This window comes from Motacilla alba, chromosome Z, assembly GCF_015832195.1.
Source record: "Motacilla alba alba isolate MOTALB_02 chromosome Z, Motacilla_alba_V1.0_pri, whole genome shotgun sequence".
Classification (NCBI taxonomy): Eukaryota; Metazoa; Chordata; class Aves; order Passeriformes; family Motacillidae; genus Motacilla; species Motacilla alba.
The window spans coordinates 22,729,972-22,753,912 of record NC_052046.1 but is presented as its reverse complement, the minus strand read 5'-3'; the positions used below and the strand labels follow the sequence as shown (position 1 = coordinate 22,753,912).

At 38.7% G+C, this 23,941-nt stretch overlaps 2 protein-coding genes across 4 annotated transcripts in view; both read right to left on the bottom strand.

Annotated features, from left to right (window-relative positions):
* ARSB (arylsulfatase B) overlaps positions 1–15,004 on the bottom strand; it is a 98,539-nt gene extending 83,535 nt beyond the window's left edge. For all 3 annotated transcript variants that reach the window (XM_038124157.1, XM_038124156.1, XM_038124155.1), the window contains exons 1-4: positions 14,645–15,004; positions 11,675–11,861; positions 9,255–9,445; positions 8,488–8,695 (exon numbers count right to left, since the gene is read on the bottom strand). In XM_038124157.1, coding sequence (XP_037980085.1) covers positions 8,488–8,695; positions 9,255–9,445; positions 11,675–11,861; positions 14,645–14,950 — 892 coding nt within the window. In that variant the 5' untranslated portion in view covers positions 14,951–15,004. The remainder of the gene's footprint in view (positions 1–8,487; positions 8,696–9,254; positions 9,446–11,674; positions 11,862–14,644) is intronic.
* Positions 15,005–19,013: 4,009 nt separating this feature from the next.
* Positions 19,014–23,941, bottom strand: part of DMGDH (dimethylglycine dehydrogenase) — a 41,131-nt gene continuing 36,203 nt past the window's right edge. Inside the window, exons 15-16 of the mRNA XM_038124153.1 lie at positions 21,455–21,589; positions 19,014–20,731 (exon numbers count right to left, since the gene is read on the bottom strand). Of these exons, the coding sequence (XP_037980081.1) occupies positions 20,516–20,731; positions 21,455–21,589 (351 nt within the window). The 3' untranslated portion in view covers positions 19,014–20,515. The remainder of the gene's footprint in view (positions 20,732–21,454; positions 21,590–23,941) is intronic.

The following is a 23,941-nucleotide window of genomic DNA, read 5'->3' as shown; positions in this document are numbered from 1 at the left end:
GTGGCTATTTAAAATGTTCAAGCCACTCAAGGTCACTTGGAGATAATCACAGGAAGCCACATGCAGGCCCTGAGCAGCTGAGAGACCTCAGGGGCAATTGTCTGCAAAAGGAGGCACCTGTGAGCAGAAAAAAGCCCCTAACCTTAGCCCCATACATCAACATGACTATCTACACAGCTATTCTTCCACCTGAGGCACTCATTTTTGCTTTTGGGGGTTTTTGTTGTTGTTGTTGTTTGTTGTTGTGGGTTTTTGCCCTTGTATTCTTTCTGGTACCTTTGACTTTCTAATGAACTGTAACAGCTGGTCAGCAATCGTTTCTCTCTCCTAGTCAATGCAAACCATTTGTGGCCAGTAAAATCTAACTATTAAATTGTTTTAAACAAAGGCTTTGCTTCTTCAACCCTGTGAAATCACTGGAACACAGCTTGATGCAGAAGATGTGATACATTCAAGTAGGCAGATATCAATATCCTCTGCAGTCAGAACTACAACTATTTACAACGTTACAGAGAAAAGTAATGGAATGCACCTTTTGTTTTTTAACCGCCACGAGTAACAGAAGAATAGTGTTGAAAAAATTTGGACTTAACCAAAAAAACATGCAGAGGATGTCTTTCTTTATATCCACTTGTAACAAATGCTTATTTGATTGTAAAATGTGTTACAATGCTTCTGTGCAAAAAGAAAGAAGACTTAAAGCAGACTTAAAGAGATACAACTATTAAAACTCTCATTAAGTTCTGCATGACAGATGTCAGCACATGCTATCTCACTGTTGATTTGATAAAGTATATTCTTCCAAGTCATCAGAAGCAGTACATGAATGCTTCAATACATCCAGTCCTCTGCAGTGCTCACCAACAATCTTTTGCATAGCCTAAACATGGAGATTATCTACAACACAAGAAGTCAGTAATGAAAAACCTGCACTACATTTGCTGCATTATTTGGGTTTATGTGCTGTAGGTTCAAGCCATTTACTCTAAAATATAAGTGAAATTACTGCTGCAGACTTCTGATTCTTCCCAACCAGCTCAAGCTACTCTAGAATCTTAATATAGAATTCAGGGTCAGCTCACTTCAATGTACACAAAGGTCTGGCTGTATTTTAACTTGAGAAAACACAACTGGAGGTCAAATGTAAGAGCAAGCACAGGCAGCATTCCACAAGGCAGCAGTGCTCTAAGTGCCAATAAAAGAGGGGGTGTTTCTTCTGGCTTAAAGAGAAACGTAAAGATAGATGCTGTATTGTAAGAAACGGATACTCCAGTCATAGGAGGCATGTCTAGAAACAGAGATTTCTAAAGGGCATAAAGAGGTTTAAAGAAAGCAGAGGAACTATTAAGACCAAGCCATAAGGAACTGAAAAAAAAAACAAGGAACCTTCCAAAAGGAGAGGAAATCAGCTCATTAGTTTCAGTGTTAGGATGAAGAAAGGAAAAAAAACCTGCAGTGAACACTGCAGTAAGAGCTCTTCAAACCATTTTCACATCAGACATTTACATAATCTGATAAACTTACCTGTGGCCAAATCTTACCATCCACTGCCTAACAACTAGCATGCTCATGGATTTCAGTGTTTCTTCCAGTACTTTTAGCTCAATGATCTGTAAAACATATGGCTTCCTCTGCAATCAGCATGTATATATTCTGACCATCTAAATAAATTCTGCTGGTTTTATTCTCCCATTAATTAAGGCAGAGAGTGAAAATCTTATTCTTTTAATGGACACTAAACTAATATTGCCCACCAATATTGATCCATTGTATTCTATGTATGAGAATAACACGAAATATGGAAAGTGAAAGAAAGAGCAGTTGTGCAGAGCTTTTATTTGGAAGTTCTTACATTCTACTGTAGAGTTTAGCCTAGCAACATACTTTAGTTCTGGAATATTCATAAATATACAAAACAGATGTACTAACCAACTCATAGTTTATACAGACACATATGAAAAAAAAGAAAAATCAGGGAAGGAAAACAGATCCAAAATATCTCAGCATGGATTCAAATAACCTTTTCCAGATACTACTCACTTGACTAAGGCCATCTTACAACACCTGCAACTTCTTCCAAATTCTTAACCCAGACCAGACAACATTGCATGCTTCTTTCCCAAGTGAATCAATGATTAATTTTCCCTGTGTTTCTACAGGGTTGTCACTGATTGACAAAGTAAGTCCCTTGGAGAAGAAATTATTTCTAAATAAATACTAAAGCTTTGTGTCAGATGGTTCTGGGTTGTTTCAAACAGTATTTATCAGTTACAAAGGAAACCTAAAAATGTATGTATATAAAATATCAAACTTTGCTTTAGTACTATGAAGCAATTAATGAAAAAATACTGAAATAAAAAATTGTAAAAAACTAAGAAATTACATTTTGATAATATTGAATGGCCTTCTATAATACAATGTACAGGTAGAGTTCTAAGTCCTGAGAGATATGGGCCAGGTAAAGACAGGATCCTGAATTTTAGGGAAGGAAACTTCCAGCTCTTCAAGAAGCTAGTCAATAGGACCCCCTCATGGGAAAATGCCCCTGAGGACAAGGGAGCAGAACAGAGCTGACAGATCTTTTAGGACATAAAGGGCAAAAGCTCCTGAACCCCAGGCATAAGGAATCACGGAAGGAAGGCAATGACAGAGTCAACCTACTGGTAAAACGAAGGGTCAAGAAGAAAATGCACAGGCAGTTCATTTCACAGTGTGGAAGTGCAAACAGGTATTCTGGGAAGAGTACAGGGATGCAGTCCAAGGCATGTATCAAGGTATGGTAGAGCTGTCCATCCCTTGGTAAGGGACACAAAAAGTAACAAGGGCTTTACAGCCAGGATAGGGAGGTCAGGGGAATGGAGTTTTCCCACAATAGATGTGACTGGCAAACTGGTAAGAAGGAATGAAGAAAAGGCTGAGGTATTCAACAACTTTTTGGCTCAGTCTTCTTCTCCTGACACACTCTTTTCTCACACCTCTTGAGTGGATGGACCACAAGAAAGGGAGCAACTGTAAGAGAAGATCAGGTTCATGACCACCTGAGGAACTTACATAAATCTACAGGACCTGACAAAATGCATCCCAGAGTCCTGTAACTGACAGTGTTGCCAATCTGCTCTCCATGATACTTAAAAAGTCATGGCAGTCAGGGCAGGTCCCAGGTGACTGAAAAGTGAAACATGGTACCCATCTCTAAAAAGGGTACAAAGGATGACCCTGGGAACTACTGACTGTCAGCCTCACCTCTGTGCCTAAGAAGATGATTGAACAGATTCTCCTAGAGTCTGTGCTAAGGCACATGGAGGACAGGCAGGTGACTAGGGACAGCCCACACAGCTGCAGGAAGGGCAAGTCCCATCTGATCAGCCCAATGGCCTTCTAAAACAAAGTGACTGCATCAGTGGACAAGGGAAAGGTTACAGATATTCTTTATCTGGACTTCTGTAAAGCCTTTGACACAGTCCCTCAGAATAACCTTCTCCCCAGAAGTGGGGTTGGGCTTTTTTTTCAGCTTTTTGTGTGAATTTTGCATATGTGAAAGGGAATTAAATAGCACTTACTAATGCCAGACACAATATGAGCAAACATGAGACACAGCATCAATGTACAGCTCTGTACATGCATCTCACTTTTGACCTCCAACATTCTTGCTGAAAGTCTAAGTCACAGAACAGGACTTCAGAGCCCTTTGTCTGTGTGATTTAAGCTCATGGTTGTGAGTCACAGTTAAACAGAGAGCCCTGTCAATAATACTGGTAAAGGATCACATTTGGGGAAAATTTCTCCCCTCTGATCTTCACAGCATAAATAATGCTTACTCTGTACAAGTTCCAAGTGCAGAACTCCCATTGAGGCTTCATTTAAAAAAAAACCAGTACAGAATACACAACAGAAATCGGCTCTGTGGATGGGAGACTTGCAGCATGAACTGGAGAATAACTTTGCTCTTAATTTGAACTCATGTTCTTCCCTTGTTCCCTACATTGCATCTGAAAGATCCATGTGTAGCTGTGTTTTCCAGTCATGCTGCAAATATGAATGAAGAACAACCACACTCTCTCTGATGACTTATATGAAACACGTATTTCCAACAAAATGAACCAAAATCATTTGGTAAGACCAGCTGATGAAGAAACATCTTTTGTGTACTTCAGTCTGATGTTGTTTACTCACAGTGGGAAGAATAACCTTGAACATTCAATTTTCAATGGCAGAAATGCCACTTTTTCTTCAGAGTGCTGACACATTATTGTATTTCCAGTGTTTGATACAGATTTATTTGTGTATGTGTGATGGAAGCACTACTGAAAGCTGTTCAAAACTACATCTTCTAATATATAATTTTTTAATGTAATTCTTATTGTACTTTAAATACAACCATAGGGGTTTTATTTTCCATCAAGGGAATAGAATACCTTTCCTGCATCAGAACTTAACTGAGCATTTACAGAGTAATTTTTATCGAGCTGTGGTCATATAAATCAACCTCTATGTTTTTTTGCAACTCACCAAAACAACCTCCATATTCTCCTGACTTTTCCAAAACTGGGGGGAAAAAAATTTATCTCATGGGAAAAGAAACTGATGTACACAAGCTTCCACTACTTACAGGTTTAGCCCTACAAAAGGACAATCTTTTCCATCCCATTGATTTTTTTTTTTTTTTTTTGCTTCTTAATACAGTTTTCAGGATAGCAGCAATCCTAGCACAGTTTCAGTCGAGTGCTTTCACTGTGAGCAGTCTCAGTAATTAAACAGGTCTCAGTAGTTACAGACCCTACTGTGTCAACGTCTACACCAGCATGCACCATCACTAGACATGACAGAAACACAGAAGGAAATTTTAACTCAAAATCAGGAATAACCTGACAAACAGTTCATATGTCTGCAGAGAGCAGGTCAGACAAGACACTGTCAGGAAAACTGTGGATTTGTCCCACTGACAGGAGAAGTCAACTTGGCCACTTTTTGTGTGTAGAAAATTCTGACACAAAGAATAAAGGCTTCTCAAACACTATTATGGAGAACAAAAACAGTATACCTTAGTTTAATAGTAATCATAGTTTAAGGCAATCTTTTGGGAGCTGTGGGAAATTATTAAACATTACTGTTAATACATAAAATAAGCTGTTTTCAGCATTCATCGCATTCTGAGGAAAAAATTACAAGCATAGCTATTAACACGCTTAAGTCAAAGCTTTATACAAGACTGGCCTGTTTGCAAAATTCTGGGCAAAATTCACTTCCAAGTTTCATTTACAAATGAACTTCACTTCAAGCACTGGCATCTGCTAAAAACAGGAAGAAAAATTCAAGATTCAACTTATGATGGAGTTTTCAACCACAAAGACAAAAAAGAAGCTAATATCTCTGGTATGAGGTTTCTCTCTGTTCAGGAACTTGGTTCTGGAGTGTTACATTTTGCATGGAAAAATCTGGGAGGGTGGGGAGGGATTAATGCTAGATGGAATACAAGATAAACACACATTTCCTAAAAAACATTCTGGGTTTTCATAGGATTTTAAAAGGAGGGGGAGGAGGGAATCAATATATTGTCTATCAACATCTTTCAGTATTGATTTTAAATCCATTCCCCCCATAATACTTCCACCTTTGATAACATATTCTCAAAAATGTAGTCTCATTATTATTATCTGCATCATATGACAGAGAATGTGTTTTTGAATTTCTAAATTACCACTATACTTTAAAATGGAAAAAACCTGAAAACAAAAATAGAAGCCAGCACTGAGTACAAAATACCAACCACATCCACCTTTCACTGTCACTGACATGTAACAATTCTAACTGATGCAAATACAGAGAACTGTCAGAACCTTTGCCTGTATAAAAATAAGACTAAAAAACAAGAAATAGAAACAACAAAAAAAATTGGGAATAGATTGACTCAAATAACTACTATGATTGAAGGTGCTTGCAGCTCAGCACCTGTGCTTTCTTCCACTTCGGAAGTAGCAGATACGCAGGCAATAGATGCCCAGGCATGTTCCTCACTGAAACCGGAGTGGTTTCCTCTCAGAAACCACTGAACGATCAATTAAAACAAATCTTCAGGTCTGCAATAAAAAAATGTGGGAGTACAACCTTCAAAATTAGCACCTCAGACATCACAGAGAATAACTGCTCTAGTCAGTTGGCTTGGCCAATCTGCAATTAGAAGGCTCTCTGAAGCCCCTTACAAGCAAAAGTGAAAGAGCAGGAGCTCATTTTTGAACCAAGATAACAAGTAGATAAAAAAAATCACTTAAGGAATCAGTGAAAGTCAGATTCATAGCCTCAAAGAAGGTATTGGAAAAGGAAAATCCCAGTATTTCATTAGCCGAAAGCCACAATATGTGGCCTGGAATGAAAAGAAAGGAAAAAAAAAAAAGAAAGAAAGAAAAAAAAAAGGGTAATATGAAATTTTGTGGGGTAAAAAAACCCTAGGGTCATGATAGAGACTGTATAAACATCAGTAAGTATGTCCAAAACAATCTGTGCTCTTATTAATCATAATTCTACAATGATAAAAAGACCATCTTTTGGACTGAAAACAGTCATCACTGTCACATGCTCCATTATGGAAAGGATTTATGTGGTTTCCTCTTAGCAATGTAAACCAAGGCCTGAAAGGTTCCACGTGTTTTACTTTTCAAAGCCCTCTTATGGAAATTACCGGGCATTACAGTGCTAATCCACCTTTAAAAATGGCAAGAAATGCTGAAAAAAAGGAGTGCTGCTCCGTATAACAAAGAGCAGAAACTTAAATAAAGCAAAGGACAGTAGCTTTAATACAGAACTGAAATTACGGGTCATATTCCTTTGCTTTAATGTCGGCAAGTTCACACCAAAATTTCTTGTAATACCTTGCAGAAACTATAATACATTGTATTCACAGCAAATCCCCACTTCTTTCCTCAAAACACAGTTCGGTATTTGAAGCAAAATTTGGACTCAAAGTCCATGTTAATAGTTCTGAGCCAAATTTGTACCATTTTAATGTTTTTTATGACCTTTATTTTAAACTGAGGCTCTCTTCAGGGACATTGGTAGTTACAGTCTCCTATGATTGCTAAAAGGAAAAATACATCCTATCTTTCATTCTCTTTGATTTCAAGTGAACAAAAGGCCATGGGTACCAAACGCTGCTGCGTTCATTTTCATCTATTTTGCTTAAACAAATGCTTCATAAACAAAAACCCCAAATTTGTCTTTTTAATTCACTCATACCTTGTAATTCTAGCTCAGATGTACTTAGTTTTATTTAACAATGTACTGAACAAAGATTATTGAAATAACTCTACGAAGCCCCAGCCTCAGCAAAGACCGGATTTTTTCCATATGGAATAAATACTGGTATAGTTTTCCATATGTCTTTGCTTACTTTCACTTCTAAATATAAAAACATTGCAAACAGAAATAGACACAGACAAGTTATCAAATTCTGCTAGAGCCAAAACCTGCACAAATATAACATCATAAGGCAAACAGGTTTGGACTCAAAATTAAACTCCAAGATTCTGAGCGCTATAGGAAGTGGCTGCTAAATTCAAAACACGTAAGTGCATTTTCATCACTTTGGTTGGTTCTTTTTTTGTTTTGCTTGTCTGTTCGTTTCAGTTGTTTTTATTGTATTTGAAGTGTTCACAGAAAATTATTTTGCCATTTTGACAGCCCTAATATGTAAACTGTGGACAAAAGAACAATGGTATGCATTGAAAGGCTACTTCCCATTTCCAACCCAACAAGAGTAAATATGTCCCTGAAACCCAGCCAAGCAGCTGTATTCCAAAAAAGTTCTGTTTCATTCTTAATTTGGAAACAAAGGAGACTGCTTTGCAATGTATTATTTACATTACTTTAATAATCTAGAAACCAGATCATGTGCCTGTACACACAAAATCCTAGATTGTAATGTGGCTGACTAGACTGCTCATCATATTTTCAGCTGTTTTATTAACAGACCTTTGTTTCATGGGACTAAAATGCCAGTGAAATACTTCAAAAATGACAAAAAACTATACAACACCTTAAAGTGAGGGAAAGAAACAGTTTTGGCTTCAAACTGCTTGCTGTCTGGCTGCTTGTGCTTCATGAAACACATGGCAATTCACAGACAGGACAGACTGCTTCAGAAGAAATAAATTTGTAGACAACTCTCAGTAAGGATTCAATTCTGACAGATCCTCAGTAACTGCAGTGTCAAGTAGGATGCTTCTAATGTCACTGCACTCCTCAGATTTTACAAAGGTATTTTTACAGCACCAGGAGCATCCCCCATGAGCATAGACACTACTTCAGAGTTGTTTTTGTAAAGCTTGAGAAAGCCCTAAGGGAGAGAAACCTCTATTTCATGTAAACTCCTGCTCAACTTTCATCACTCTTATGTCATTAGAAGATATCCAGAGGAAAGACAGAGGGGCCAGATCTCTCTGTATTCAGCTTGTTAGCAAAGTTATTACTGAAAGAATACTTGAAGGAACTTACCAGTAGAGAAAATAAAAACTGTGTTGTCCCAAAGACCATATGTTTTCAGCGCATCAGTAAGATTTCCTACCGCTTCATCCATAAGAGTCACCATTCCTGCATAATGACGCCTCTTCACATCTTTTATGGAAGAATATGGTTTCACATATTCTTCAGGGACCTCGAGAGGTTCATGCACAGACTGAAAGGCGAGATAGAGAAAAAGGGGCTGGGGTGGAAGGGATAGAATGGAAATTAGTTGAATGTAAAGTACTAAGTGCAAAAGTTACTGCAGCAAAAGCAGACCTCTTTTATCAACAGTGCAGGCAGTGCCTTTTGATTTCTTCTACTACTTCTACATCTTCTATTCCCTGTACATAAACTAAGAAAGCTTTGAAAAATTACTTTTGAAAAGCTGTGGAAAAACATCAGGGGTATCTTTTCTTCACAGCATAATTGTTAACAATTTCCTTCCATTAAACTTCCCACTCTAAGCTTCTCTTTTCTGTTTAGAAGAGCAAACTGCTTGCTCAACCATTTCTAAAAATGTATTCATTGTATTAAAATAGAAGAAATGAAGAAGGGTAGCAGGCCAGGACCATGCAGACACAGCCAATTTTGGCAGCAGCTGAGTTTTACCACTGCTACTACTCACATTTAGCTCTATGCACCTATTTAATAGCCCTCAACTGCAGCTCAAACACAGCTCTCTCTAGTAATATTTCATCAACGTTTTTAGGAACATTCTTTAATGCTGAAGTTATCAGAGTAGCAGCTGTTGCCTGTACCTTCTCAGTTTTGTGATTGGCTATAAGATCTATAGCTCTTTCTGTGAATAAATTTGTGGAGTACACATTTCTAAATCCAGTTGCAACTTCTTCTCCATCTCGGAAGTCCAGAGCACAACGTGTCACATTCTTTGCCTTGATGAGGACACAGTGGTCATGAGTATAATAATCCTCACTACCCAGGAGATAGCCTACAGCAGGAAAAGATGTCAAATGAGCAGGCCAACATCGTGTCACATAAACACATACATGAGGAGGAGAAAAAGGTCAAACACAAATGTCAAAACATTAGTAGTTTTCAGCTAAAACACTAATTCAACCCTGGACCACCTACTGTGAGACTCCTGACACGCCTAAGTAGCTCCACATTTAATACCTCATAGGCTTTTCATTGCTAATGCCAGAATTAATTTCAAAAGAAATTAAACATTTTGAAAGCAGTTTAATGACCTCTTACTTGTACTTGAATGTCCATGAGCACTAAATTAATGCACTAAGAGCCAAGGCAATGATCTAGCCGCGAACTAGTCTGGTTCTTGGTGGTATGATTTCTATGTTTTTATTTTAATGTTAGGCTTCCACCTCCATTGGAAAGTTTGGAATTTTTAAATCCATTTATTCAAAAACACCCAAGAATGAATCATCTTTTATGTCTGCTGTAATGCAATTTCTGATGCACTGCTGACACCAGCTGGTGAAGAAAAGACACTATCATTTAGAGATATCCGAAAGAAATTAAGTAAAAATCCTGCATGTATGGATTTGCTCCTACCTAGGGCTAGCCTGTTATGCATGGAGAGCCCTTGTGTTTTAGCAGGCACCAATAAAACTTTTCAAAATCACTTGAATCTCAAAAATTACATTTGAAATTAGATTTTAGATTTCTCCCCCAGTATCCTGAAAAAATGGACGAATCTGAAAAAAAATACAGTCATATGTTCTGCAAAAAAAAGAACTTGAGAGAAAAATCCAAGACGGAAGAAATTTGCTTGAACTTTCTTTTTTCAGCAGCTGCAGCTAGTAATTTCTGCAAAAACAAATGTACAGAAAAAATAAAGTTATTTTAAATAAAATACAAATGTCTACTATATTTTTAGGAGAATAAAATGGTTAATTTTTCAAAAGATGAAGTGATTTTATAGGCAGATTGCTTCTATCAATGTACTCAGAGGCACATGTTGCATTTTTTCCATTTTGAATGCCCACTGGGCGAGACTGCATCAAGTGAGCCACGGAATAAAACACTCCTAATCATAATGGATGCCTACTGGAATCACATGAATATTGCAGGATATTAAACCACTATATCCTCTGAAAAATAATGTCATATTGGGCACCCAGAGCCAGCGTGTCCTCAGGCTCCTGCATTAAAAGCTGCTCAGTCCCAGGGTGAGATTTCACAAGGAAAAGCAGCCTGTCTACACCCATGCCATCAAAGAGATCCCAAGCTCCTGTGAAGGGTTGGGAGAAAGCACAAATGCTTAAGCAATGAGAGCCATTATATTCCAATCCACATATATTAGCTTAATTCAATTGTGAAACCATGGCCCTGAGCTCCCTGAAGAGTGAAAAGAAGTAAACTATCTAAGGGAACAGTTTTTCCCATCTCATGTTTGGATGAACATAATTTATAAAAGGCACACACATAGCACAGTCACACTCTTCATTTAAGCTGCAGGTTAGAAAAGAGCAATGCAGGCTTCTGCATTGAAATGAACTATTTTGAAATTCATCATTCAAGCAAAGTGTCTCAAAAACAACCTAGTGGAGATGGACCTCTTTGAGCTCAGCGCTGTGCAGAATGAGACTTATATCAGACAGCCCAAATCACATAACATCTGTGACACTTGTGCAAAACTAATAAATATGGAACTGATACGGGGACAGGAACCCAAACCACACTTGGAACAATAAACAATGCATAGCTACAAGTTGCTCTGCAAGTAATGCACTCACACTTACACAATCTACTGTTTAGTTTGAGAGCTTCACTTCCTAACTTGTGAGGACACTACTTTATAGAGGCTTTCACACCATCTCATCACTAGCTCTGGAAAACCAAAGCTACACAAACTGGCTGTAATCCCCCCTTCCCTATTCCCCTGTGCTGCTGTAAGTAGGAGACAGAGAATTTGGAGTAAAAAGTTAACTCTGGGAAGGAGGGAGGAGTGAGGGAAAATGGTAAGAGAGAAATACTTGGAACCACACAGTAATTCTGATACTTTCTTCAATAAGTCGTAAAGCTTGAGCATACAATTAAGGCATTATCATTTTTTAAGCAGCAATACTTTGTAAATATGCATACCCACATATGGCTTGACTTATAAATCAACAGTAAATCTGCTGCTGTCACAAGAATAGGGCAGTTTCTCATCCTTTACAAAACTGCACTTATTGCCCATATTAAATCAAACCCTTACCAAAGTAAGTGTCAAATCCTCTGCGGGTTGGAAGGCATTCTTTTCTGTACATCCCCAAATGCCACTTCCCCACCATATGAGTAACATATCCCGCCTCTTGAAGTAGCTCTGGGAGGAGCTTCTCATCCAGGGGCAGACAGCTGGGCTGGCATGGCCAAATTATCTGGTGTTGTAAACCTGTGTGGATCTAGCAGAGAAAAGAAGTGTGAGAGATCCCTTCCAATGCAGCCCATAGGTTTAATTTATAAGCAGGTCAAAAAAGAAGCACAGCTGCATTAGAGATTAGCATTATTTTTAGGGGCTCTTCATTTTACCATTTCATTTCATGTAGCACTGAAGATGATGAGGAAGCTGCAGGTGGAGGGCAGGGGTTGCATGGAGGAAAACAAGAAAATAGCAGTGCAAGAGTTATTTTCCCAGGCATAAATCAAGCACAATTTAAAAAACTACAAAACAAACAAGCAAACAAACACACACAAAGCCTTTTATGCTTTTAGCTAGATATCTAACAAGTAAGAATTATCATAATGGTCTGTTTAAAGGCTGGGGACATCTCAAGATGGAGTGAGAGATTTTAAATGGGATTGAAATGGGCAAAAATGCACATGGCGGGTGAATCTATCAAGCTTTTGCCTGTATCAGAAAACAGTCACTGGAGGAAAGATCAATAAAACAAAAGGTTTTTTTATTACTCTTCTAAATGTACATTATATATACATACTTGTATATTCATTTGCATGCTTTAAATGAGTATAAGCACCATAGAAAGCATTTGGATATGGGGATGGCACAAGCTTCAAACTGACTAGATCTGATATTCAATAGCTCTACTAAAGTTTTCAGTCTTACTAAGTGGAGAATTTTGTATTTGTTTACAAAACCATCACTGAAAACAATACTTCGAATAGTATACCATGCTTGATATAAGGAACCTCCTCAGTTACTGATACTATAAGCTGACTTTTGTCAACTTCTCTGTCTTCTCCACAATCAAAAAGGCACTTCCCTAAACCTAGACCTGCAAACATATGCATAAAAGCATATATATTTTGTTTATATATCAAATATTTCCAGCAATCTACATGCTAGAATTTATGTGTGTGTCAAAGCACAAAGCCTCCAAGATTTCCTGAAGCAGATGACACCAGATTTTATGGCTTCACTAAGCACACTAGTGTAGCAAGCTGCATGATTAACTTTGAAAGCATTGCTTTGAAATTTAGCAACTCTCTCAAATGACTTTTAAAACAAATAAACCATGATCTTAGGCAAGTGGGTAAAGCCCTTTTCTAAAGGGCCTACTACTTCCTCATTTTCTTTGAACAAGAAGGTTCCAAAAAATTAAATTATAGTAGATTTTCTATTACATATAAAAAACATTTAAAATATTTTAAAATGCTTTATTACAGAAAGCTTTAATACACTGAATGCACAAACTAGCAAAGCATTGTAATTTCTTGCACTGTATCTCGAAAATGATAAAAAGGAGAAGGAGGCAATAATAATAATAAAAAAAAAATCTATAGCTATCTCAAATCAATACCACTGGTTTTTTTTTCAGAGGGATTGCAAGGTGACTACCAAAATTTCAGCTCCAGATTTAGGTTACTTTCTCAAGTTTCTAAGCAATGTTAATCATATCGATGGGTAAAATAATTTTTAAAAAGGTCCCAAATATTTGCTGCATAATATAATTATTTGCTGCATAATTACTGCTGCATGGAATGCCTCCTCTATTAAAAAACAAAAAAAGAAAAAAATTCTTTAATTTTCTAATATTATTTTACTCAATTGCAACATGGTCAACACAAAGATTAATAAATTATCAAGCCAGATGTATGGGATGAATTTAAATCCAGATTGAACTTTGAACTATAGGTATTTTCAAATTCCACTTTTAAGATGTGATGCAGCAGAGGCCCCTTTCTTAGAAAGCACATTCAGATTATGAACAGTATTTTAAAAATATTCACTATGAAAAAAAATATTTTAGGTTATTTAATGGAACAACCTCAAAGGTTGGTAAAGATAATATAAATTGCTTTTTCCTATCCATCATTTTTCATTCTTGGACTTTTCAGGAACGAGACAAATGTTGCTTGGAAAGACTGTCACCTAGAACAACATTCCTGCAAGCGACAGCATCCACTAATACAGGATGACATTTATTTTCTTTCACTCAGTAATCACTATGGTTAACATGGATGTGCAGGACTTCTTGAGACAGAGGGGAAGTTCCTGAAACACACTTAACACTTTGAGAGTTTCTTCCTTCCGTCTGTGTCCATACTTTCTTTCCCATCCCTCACTCCCCCTGTTTTTGCCAAAACTGCAAAAAAGGATGGGAAAAGATAGAGAAAGGATAGAATGATACCAGTATTATAAAGCCCAAATCTTGCACCTGTACAATTAGGGGAAAAAAAAAGGGGGGGGGGGGGGGGGGGAAATCAGGACAATCACTATGAACTATCTGGACGCCCAGACTAATGACCACCCTGTGCGCACTCCATTGAGAAGCGCAGAACATCTTCACCTTTGGTACCAGGTGGAGGTGAATGTATAGCTTGTGCAGGATTTGGGCGCTACACTGGAAATATGTAGCAAAAACTGAACAAGTAATGCTCATCTGCTTCTGTCTGCGACTCGACCAGGCTGTCCAGTGGAAAAATATCCAAGAGTCAGGCGACTAGGGCAAGGATCTTTTCCACGACAGCCTGCCGTGCCTGTTCATCCAACCGAAGCATAGAGAGCACCTCGGCCTTTCTGGAACAGAACAATTTGCACTGATTCCATGTCTAGTTTACTCCCGAGCTCGCAAGGCGAAGTTGGCAGCTTCAGAGCAGCTGGTTTGCGCAGCGCAGCAGCACAGAGACCCAGCAAGCCCCAGCGGCACGGCAGCTGCCAGAAGCAATAAGAGAGCACCCGCAGCATCCCGGGGCAGCGCGGCAAGGGTGGGAGCGCCCGCCATACCTGGTAGCGGCCCGAGAGGAGCTGGCTGCGGGACGGCGTGCACAGCGGCTGGGTGTAGTAGCGCTCCAGCCGCACGCCGCCCGCCCCTAGCGCGTCCAGCCGCGGCGTGCGGATGGCAGAGCCGTGCCAGCCCACATCGCCCCAGCCCAGGTCGTCGGCCAGCACCAGCACAAGGTGCGGGGCGGGCGGGCGCGCCGCCGCCGGCCGCGGCAGGCACAAGGGCAGGCACAGGGGCAGCAGCCGACTGAAGCACAGGCACAGCAGCCGGCTGAACCGCGGGCACAGCGCAGCCGCCCGCCGCGCCATCCCCACCGGCCGGAACTGGGCCGCGGGGACCGCCCCGAGCCGGGGCTCCGCCCGGCGAGCGAACGGCGCGGCCCACGGGGCGGTGCCGGGAGCCTACGGCCGGGCTCGGGCGCCGCCGCAGCCCGGGGCGGGGGGTGCGGGCTGCGCGTCTCCAGGGGGGCGGTGCAGCTTTACGTTACGCCGGTGCGTTTTGGTATCAGCTTAAAGGTTTTGCCGGTGTTGGCAAGGTATGCAACCTGCTGATGCTGCCGGTCCCGTCTAATTTTGTCTTGCTTCAACTCCTATATTAAACACCCGGTTCAAACCTCGGAGCCTTTCCCAGGGGAACCAGGGAACTATGGGCAGGCTTGTGTCTCAAGTCATCTGTGGTTTTAATGAAGTCCGTACAACATTCTGAGGACAGGGCAGAGTGCATTCTCGTAATATTATTCTGGACTGTTACTTCTGCCTTCATAGCAGCTCATCTGTCTTTTATACTGCTAGGCTACAGAGCTTATTCTGTGTGTAAGCACAGTAAGGCAGCTGTAACACACACACGGCCTTGCTGCTGGCCAATGTGCAGGACAGGGAAAAACAAGCTGCAACCATCACTGAAGATGCAGCTGATCTGAGCAAGGTGGCAATTATTCCTGTTGGAGAGACTCTCCTGTCAGCATCAGCTGCTAGTGCAACACACATGCATGAGAGAGAGACCCGTATGTCTTCCCTTCCCCTTCAACACCCAGCCCCCTGCAAAATCATAAACAACCTGGTACTTTTTTCTGGTACATTTTGTCCATTCAGATGAGAAGCCTAGATCGAGGTTGTAAGATCGTGCTTGTGACTGTTACAGTGTAGGAAGGAAGTGAAGTAACACAGAAGCAGAAATGGCAGCAATGTCAACGGGGCTGTTTCTTAAACCATGTAATGGTCTAGAGAAATATTGCAATATACCTAAGTTACAATCTTGAATTAAAATCTAAGAGAATGAAGGAACAGAAATAGCTGTCAACTCAGGTCAATTTTGTTCATCCATGGAATACAAATAAATTTCAATGTCCAGTGGAAGATCAACCATATATTTCCCATTTAGCTGGAATGGTTAATATATGTATTCCCAATATAGCCATTTGGTAACAGGCAAAAGAACAGTCCACATTAAAATTTGTTTTCCTTGGCTAGAAATGGCTATATTCCATTACTGAATATATTGGACTCCTGACTATTTCTTCACAAGTCTCTGTAGGAACAAAGTTCCTGCTTGTTTTAATGAAGTCTAGTGCATAAGCCTATGAAGCTACAAAGTCGGGTTTTTTAAAATCCCACATGTTTCCCTGCTGGTTTGAAAACAACAGCCAAGATGAGTGATCTCAGCTTGTTTTCTGCAATGAGAATGTACTAGAATCTACAGCCAGTACCAGAACAAGAAGCAACAGTACCGTCCTAAAGTCAGTTTTCTCCAAAGTAGATTCCAGGATTACTGACAAACTATGTGTGACTATGAGTAGAATTTTCTTTCTTGAAATGTGATTCATACTGCTCAAAAGCTGCAAGGTTCCGTTTTCTCTTAGTTTCCAGTTCAGATCCCATGACCAGTCTCAAATGTCTCACTGAACTGTTTCTTTTTCTAACTTCCATGTCATTATTACAGGTAAAGTTTCATTCAAATGTTAGCACATTCCCACAGAAACCCTTTTTGTTCACTCAAAATAAGTACTTTGAAAATCTGCACAGTGCTGGTGAAACCAGAAATTTTGAAACAAAATTCATAATCTCTCTTCACTTTTCATATTTTCAAAGTTATCACAGTGTTCAAATGTCGCTGAATTCATATTTCCTTGTAGAGAAGCGTCAAGAGTTATGTACTGGTTATCCTATTCCACTAGAACTGGATGACCTTGTTGCCTGACCATAGTTAGAACATTACATTGAACTGTCTTAAATATATACTGCAGATACTGCACAGTCACAGTCTGGATGTTGCTGCCTGTCATATTTTCTAGGATTATTGTTTTTTTATTTATTACTAGTTGAGGGAATTGGAACCCCAATCAGAAAAAACTATTTCTCTCAGACAGTATTCTCTTGAATCAAAATAATAAATACAGAAAATGGTCTATGTTTAGTTTCTTACATTTCAGTTTGTCTTTTCTGAATTTGGGGTTGAATAATTTAGATGTTGCTTTGGGATTGGTACTTAAAGAAGTCAGCGTGACACACAAGGTTACAGTATCAGTGTGGATTTATCATGCCGTAAAAAGCATGACCTGGACTCTTTTTGCTTTAGCACATGGAAACTTGGAACAAAAACTCAAATGGTAATAGTAACATCTATTCTGGTGTGCAAAAACTCTGGAGATGAAAAAGTATAGGAAAATGTCAAACAAAACTGTCTGAGAAAACTGCTTTTGACATATCCTGATTTGAGTATTTCAGAACATTTCCTAGATGACTGTCATTTTTTCACCTCATTGCAGATGTGTCTCCTCCGTTAGCTGATGAGGTTGAGAAAGATTCTAAAGAAGTCCCTGCCAATCTTTCTACACTGGTATTTCTGTTTGATTGGTTAGAAGCCCTCTTAATACTTAAACATTCTTGCTCTTATTCACTTCCTCTTGCTGTGTCTTGGCACAAGTTTAGGCAACACCATATCTCAATCTGTAATGAAAAGAAGTGACAGGAAACTACAATAGCTGCTGAACACTTCCCCACCTCATTTCTTCATGTTTATGTACTTTTTTTTGTTTTAATAACTTTAAGGGATTGACTTATGTATGTGAACCTGTATGTTGGCATGATTTGTAAAGCTTTGTCTTGATACTGATTCATTTATCCCTGCTGTTCAGAATGCAATGTTGAGCTGCTCTAATGAATATTCAGTAAGCTGACTTGGGTATCAGAGCAGTAAAAAGAATCCAGGTCAACTAGGAAGCACTTTCAAACACTGCTATCACAGCTACAGCGCCTCTTATTCTCAGCAATCCTTGCTTAAAACTACTTCTGATGTCTCTGCTCCTGAATTCATTGTTAAAGAGAAAGGCATTCTTAAGAAGTAACAGAGAGCAATAAGATATTTAAATTGCCTAACGTGGTCCGTGATGAATCAGAAGTTGTTTTAATCTTGTACATTGGTTGCAAGAAAGAAACTATATTGCCTTGACCCAGAAACATTGTTAGCTTATATAAATCTTGAAGTTAAATAAAACTTACAACCATGGAATGTACTGAATTGGAAAGGACCACAAAAGCTTATTGAGTCCAGCTCCTGGCCTTGCACAGGACAATCCCAAGAATCACCCTCTGTGCCTGAAAGCTTTGTACAAACACTCCCTGAACTCTGACAAATTTACTACCATGACCATTTACCTGTGAAACATGCTCCAGTGCCTAAAAACCCTGTGGGTGAAGGGCCTTTTCATAACATCCAACCCAAACCTCCACCAACTAGGCTTCAAGCCAGAGATCAGTGTCTGTCCCTCACAATGAAGTTGTGACCTCAGCCACTCCTCATACAGCTTCTACTAATTGGCCAAGGCTTGATCTTGTGTGGCTTGGGTCACAAGAGCTGTCAGTGAGAAACCCCCAAAGGAATCAGTGTCTGGGCTTGTGTAATGCTACATGGTAAAATGAGAGAAGTCTGCATCGGCTACACGTAGAAATTAGGGGTTGGGAGGTTACAGCTGGAAATGCAGTACAAGCTGTCAGAGGGTACAGGTTCTGAGTTCACTTGACTGTAGGAATTGTATCTGCTGTCCATTACTCTTTTCCTTTTTGAAGGGAAAGCCTGTCCCTTCTGCAATGAGATTGATCCAGCTGATGTATTAATCTTTCTTCTGAGTCAGAAAAGGCAAGCCTGATTCTAACTGTCAGGCTGGGATATGGAGGCATTGTTTGAACACGTTTGGTTTTGCAAAGCTAATTAGGAAAGTATAGATGAATCTGTCTCAGAGTAACTCTTACACTATACTCCAGGATATGGTGTGCAGTGAATTTGCATAATCTTGGGAAATACTAAAATTTAAAACAATGTTTCTAAGCATTGGTCTTTTTCTCCACAGTATAAATAAAACCACATAACATCAGGTTGTACTTCAGATTTCTTAAATGCTCCCGGAGTCACAGTGGTTAAGTGCCTCATTACAAACAACATTATCTTTAGAAAAAAGTAACATTTTGATGGTTCAGCAAAATAGAACTGAATCACTTAATAAAGTATAGCAGAGAATAATTTCTGAATGGATTTTTTCATTCAAGATAGTATGACATGCAAACCTGGCAGAGCTCATATATTTAATTTTTACCTGCTTTATAAAAGATATTCAAAACAGCACAATGTAATGTCAACTTACTTTACCAAGAGTGACTGTTCATTACTTAAATTGTGTTTCTCCTGGTATATACTATTTATACATTTGCTTCTTTGCTGAAGATTTAGAGGCACCAACTCTCTTGAAGAAAGTGCATTTTGGACATGATTCATACACACTTTGAAGACATTTATCTATAGCCTAAAGGACAGCCTTACTAAGTTGGAAATTTTAACACTGTTATTTGAAAGAATTGTTGAGAATATTACTGAATTACAAATGAGTGTTTTATTAATTTAGTGTGTTCCCATCATACACACTATCCCAATGCTGCCTACTTGGATTATTGAATATTTAACACTCAATAAAGCTCCTTTGCTGTGAATTTAATTATATTTTTTCATTGCTAATATTTCTATGTAATAATACATGGCTCATACTGTTGCTTCAATCTATAATTAACAGTAAGAAAAAACTGGCAGGCAGTAAGAAAAACCTAGACAGGCATCTTTGGTGTCTGTCTAGTGTTCAGATTTAATACAGTAAATCTGTAACTTAAGCTTTGTTCAGAAATTGAGCAATTATATAGGGTTTGTTGTAGCACATTACATGTAATATGCCAGTGGATTTATGTAAAATAGTGAAGAACAGGCTTCCTAGAACTGTTTCATTGAGAAGAACTAGATTTTGATCTTCTATGAGAATTCCTGCCAGGCTGACATGCACAGAAAAAATGCCCACAGTTCAATTTACCTTTAGTAATGCCTTTATTATTTTAATGGTTAATGGGATGTCTTTCAATTCCTTATGAAGCATTCTGTGTAGAACTAGTGACATGATTTTATGGTAAGCTTGCTATTCATGTGTAAAGAAGACAGGATAAGCTACTTCACCTCAAGGGCAGGCAAAGGAGGAAGTGTGAGTGTGAGGGAGGGGGAGGAATTTGCTATTGGACAGAATTGAGAGCACATTTGTCATTTGGATTAACACACAGATCTGCCAGCCAATGTGGGAGCAAGCTGAATCAATGATATACTCATTCCCTGCCACTTTCTGCTCTCAAGTGCTCCTGAGAAGTAGAACACATGGCAGCTCATCAGCTCCGCTCAGTTCACATACAGGGAATTAGGAAGTAATGCCATTGAATTTCTCACTCATATAGGGCAATGAAGATCTTGAGTTTAGTAATTAGAAAATGTGAGTAGTGTAATTCTCTTAATTTTATGCATATTAATGGCACTATTTCCTACTGCACAATTTGCTGTATCCTTATCTGTGTTTATATTTTGGGACTTTCACCCTTTCTCTGAAGGCGCATTCTTGTTGGTTCAGTCAGTACCAGTGGCTCCTGTATAATGGTTGCTGGATAATTTTTACCTAAAAGTTCAACTTCCAATTTCTGTCCAACTTTGCTGAGTTCCATGGGAACATATGCGAAAGCTAGACTCTGCTGAGCTCCATAGCTGAAACATCCAGATGTGGTATTGCCAACAATCTGAAAAAAACCAAAACCAATTGTATTTATTTTCAAGATGCAGTGGATTTTCTGAACAAAAACCAAAACAACAACAACAAAAACCCCAAACAAACAAACCCCCAACCAACCAAACAAAAAAACCACCAAACCTCAGCCGAAAACACAAACAACCAGACATCTCACATTTTGTTTTATACACTTCAGACATCATTCAAGTTTCAAGTGTGTCATGCAGTTCATAATCTCAACAAACAGTAACACCACCAGAAACTGGAAAGTTTTTGCTTCTTAAAAGAATACCCTGTTCTTATTATGTTCAATTAAGTTTTCACTGGAACATATACAATACACATACATATGTTTATTATCTATAACAATTTAACTGCTAGTGAGTATTTCAACACAGTATGTGCTGAAGTGTGGAGCCCCAAACTTTGCTGTTTAATTTCTTTCGAGTAGCAAAAGTGTTTTCTTAGAACAGCAGTGAACTTGCAGAAGAAGAGAATGGATGACAACAGATATTAGTCTGTTCCAACCCTACTTTCAGTGACTTGACAGCATTTCACATCTTCTCTGTAGGTATTTAGTCTTTACTTCTTGTTTAAAGATTAGTGTGTTTATCATAGCTTCAAATTGTTCAGTGCCAGTAAAATAGAAATAATGCAGTCACACTTGAAACACAAAGATTCTGTTCATGGAGAATCAAGATTGAGTTTTTGCAACATGAACTGTAGTCCTTGCCTTGCCATGGTGCCACACGCTTTCATTTCCCTCTGGATCAACATTATCTGTTTCCAGGGTGAGATATACCAGTCGTCGTTTGAGCCCCTTTTCTTTAATCTGCTTCAGTGCTTGTTTTCCTGTAAAGGCTGCTGCCTGAAAAAATACAAGATAATGATGATATATGTTTATTTGGGTTCTCCAACGTGTTTAGAGACAAAAATATTTAAATGTATGTGTTTGCCCATCACATAAGTATTTTGTATGAAATATAGATGAAATCAAATCTTTAGCAGACAGTATATCTTGTATCTTGGTATTTTTATACGGGTACATTATATTATATACATACATACTGGTACATTATATATATTTTGTATTTATTCTGTATATTCGTTTGCCTAGATCTCAACCTTTAATATTCATAATTCCAATGTAGTGGAAACACATACATAGTGAGCTGTGGTAAAGACTATCTGCCCAGTTAAGGTTGTAAGCCAGAAGACTGTACATAATTTAAGTATCTATGAGAAGAAGCGAATTCCAATACCCATGTCCTAAATTCTGGGCCTTGCTCTGTCAACATGCTTTCTTTTGAAGCCATCATCAATTTATGACAGTAAGCTGTCAGTATTCCACTTCAATGTCTCTGCCAGGCTGCACAGCTGGCAGTTGACTCCATATTCTTGTTTTAAGGTAGGTACATTTTGTTCCCATATCTACCATTTTATGGGATAACACAACATGTTTTGTAAAGAATACTGCTATTGTCTGGAGTTCCCTTTTTCAGCCTGCTTAGAAAGGTACAAGCAGATTCTCATATTTCCAGAAGAAGACTGCACAAATGAGTGACTAGTATGGGGATAGTCATTGGCAAGTTTCAGAACCCTCAAGAGTATATAGGACAGTATTTACTGAATTTGATCACATTGAGCTGATTCTATCACAGGAACATTTAGGTAGGAAGGAGCCTCTAAGCTCACTGAGTGCAATCTTTCACCAATCACTGCCTTGTTAACTACAGCACAGCATGAAGTGTCATGTCCAGTTGTTTCTTCTTCACCATCTCCACAGATGGGGACTGCCACCTCCCTGGACAGGCCTTTCCAATGCTTAACAACCTTTTCCATTAATAAATTCTTCATTATGTCCATTTTTTCTCCTGTGGCATAGATCAGACAGAACAAAAGAACTGTATTCAAACTAAATTGCCAAATACACACAAGCCTCCCCATGGGCAGAAATATAACAGCAGTTACAAAGTCCTCTAGCTTTCGAGCCTTTGCTTCACTAGCAGTGAAGGCCATTTTAAGGCAGTTGATCTTAGGTTTGAAGAAGGAATTACATTAATTTGATGAATGTTTAAGGGAAAAGAAATGAAATATTGTTGAATTCAAATTCAACAATAATTCAAAAATACTATTTCTGGTAATGTTCTTTAATTTCAGTAGAGAATGATTGCACTGTCAGAATTACAAGCAACATGTACGTGGAGTAGATATTATACAGTTAGTTCACATGTTCTTGTATCTCTTGAGGTCCACATAAATCTCTGTGTAGGCTCAGAAGAAATTATTGAAGAGTTTCTGCACTATGAAAGGCTAGGATCTGTAAGCAGCTGTGAAAAAAAGCTTATGAACCAGTTAAGGAGCAGTTAGTCTGAAAATCAAGGTGATTCAACTCAGGATAAAGCAGATACTGCAAATAATGATCAGAGCTGACACCCTTTGGGGGAAAAAAGCATGAAATACAGCTCAGATCAGAAAAAAGACTGTGAAGATTCATTTTGGAATATAATGTCAAGATGCAGCTGCAAAATATAAAGCAAAGATCTAACACCAGAGAATAACCAGCTACTGGTAGTCCCCTCTCACTTTTCTGCTACATGGTAGGTGCAACTGTAGGAAACACCTAAAACTAGAAATGCAAATAAGATTGTATACCATAGCATGCCTCACAGACTAAAATGCTTTGCACAACAAAGAGATATACCAAGAAGTAAACATTCTACAGGGATACTTAGCACCGAATCAATTCCTTCCTATTCATGCTAATGTAATATCAGGTATTTGGTCACATGGAATCTAACTGTGGCACTAAACACAAGTATTCAAATGCAACATTATATGTCCTAGGTATGGAAACCACTAGAACAAGCAGCTATTAGGTTTTAGAATCTACTAAGTGTGGATCATTCGTAGATCATCTGTTGCTTGCAGATACAAAACTAAATCCTTTCCCAATTCATTTTAACTGGGCCAAGCTTTTGGCCACCTGGAATAAACCACTACATAGCTATTATGCTAACTGAAGATGCACATGGGGGATTTAATGTAAAGGGTTTGTTCTTTGCTATTTTTTGTTCATTGAAGGTTAAGAATACTCCAGTCTTTTTAGAATGGTAGCTTGGAAAAATAACCAGGATGTAACCTAGAATTCAAACTCTACAAAATACAAGCTTCTCATATATGTACACACACACTGCAAAAATGTGTGTATCTACATTTA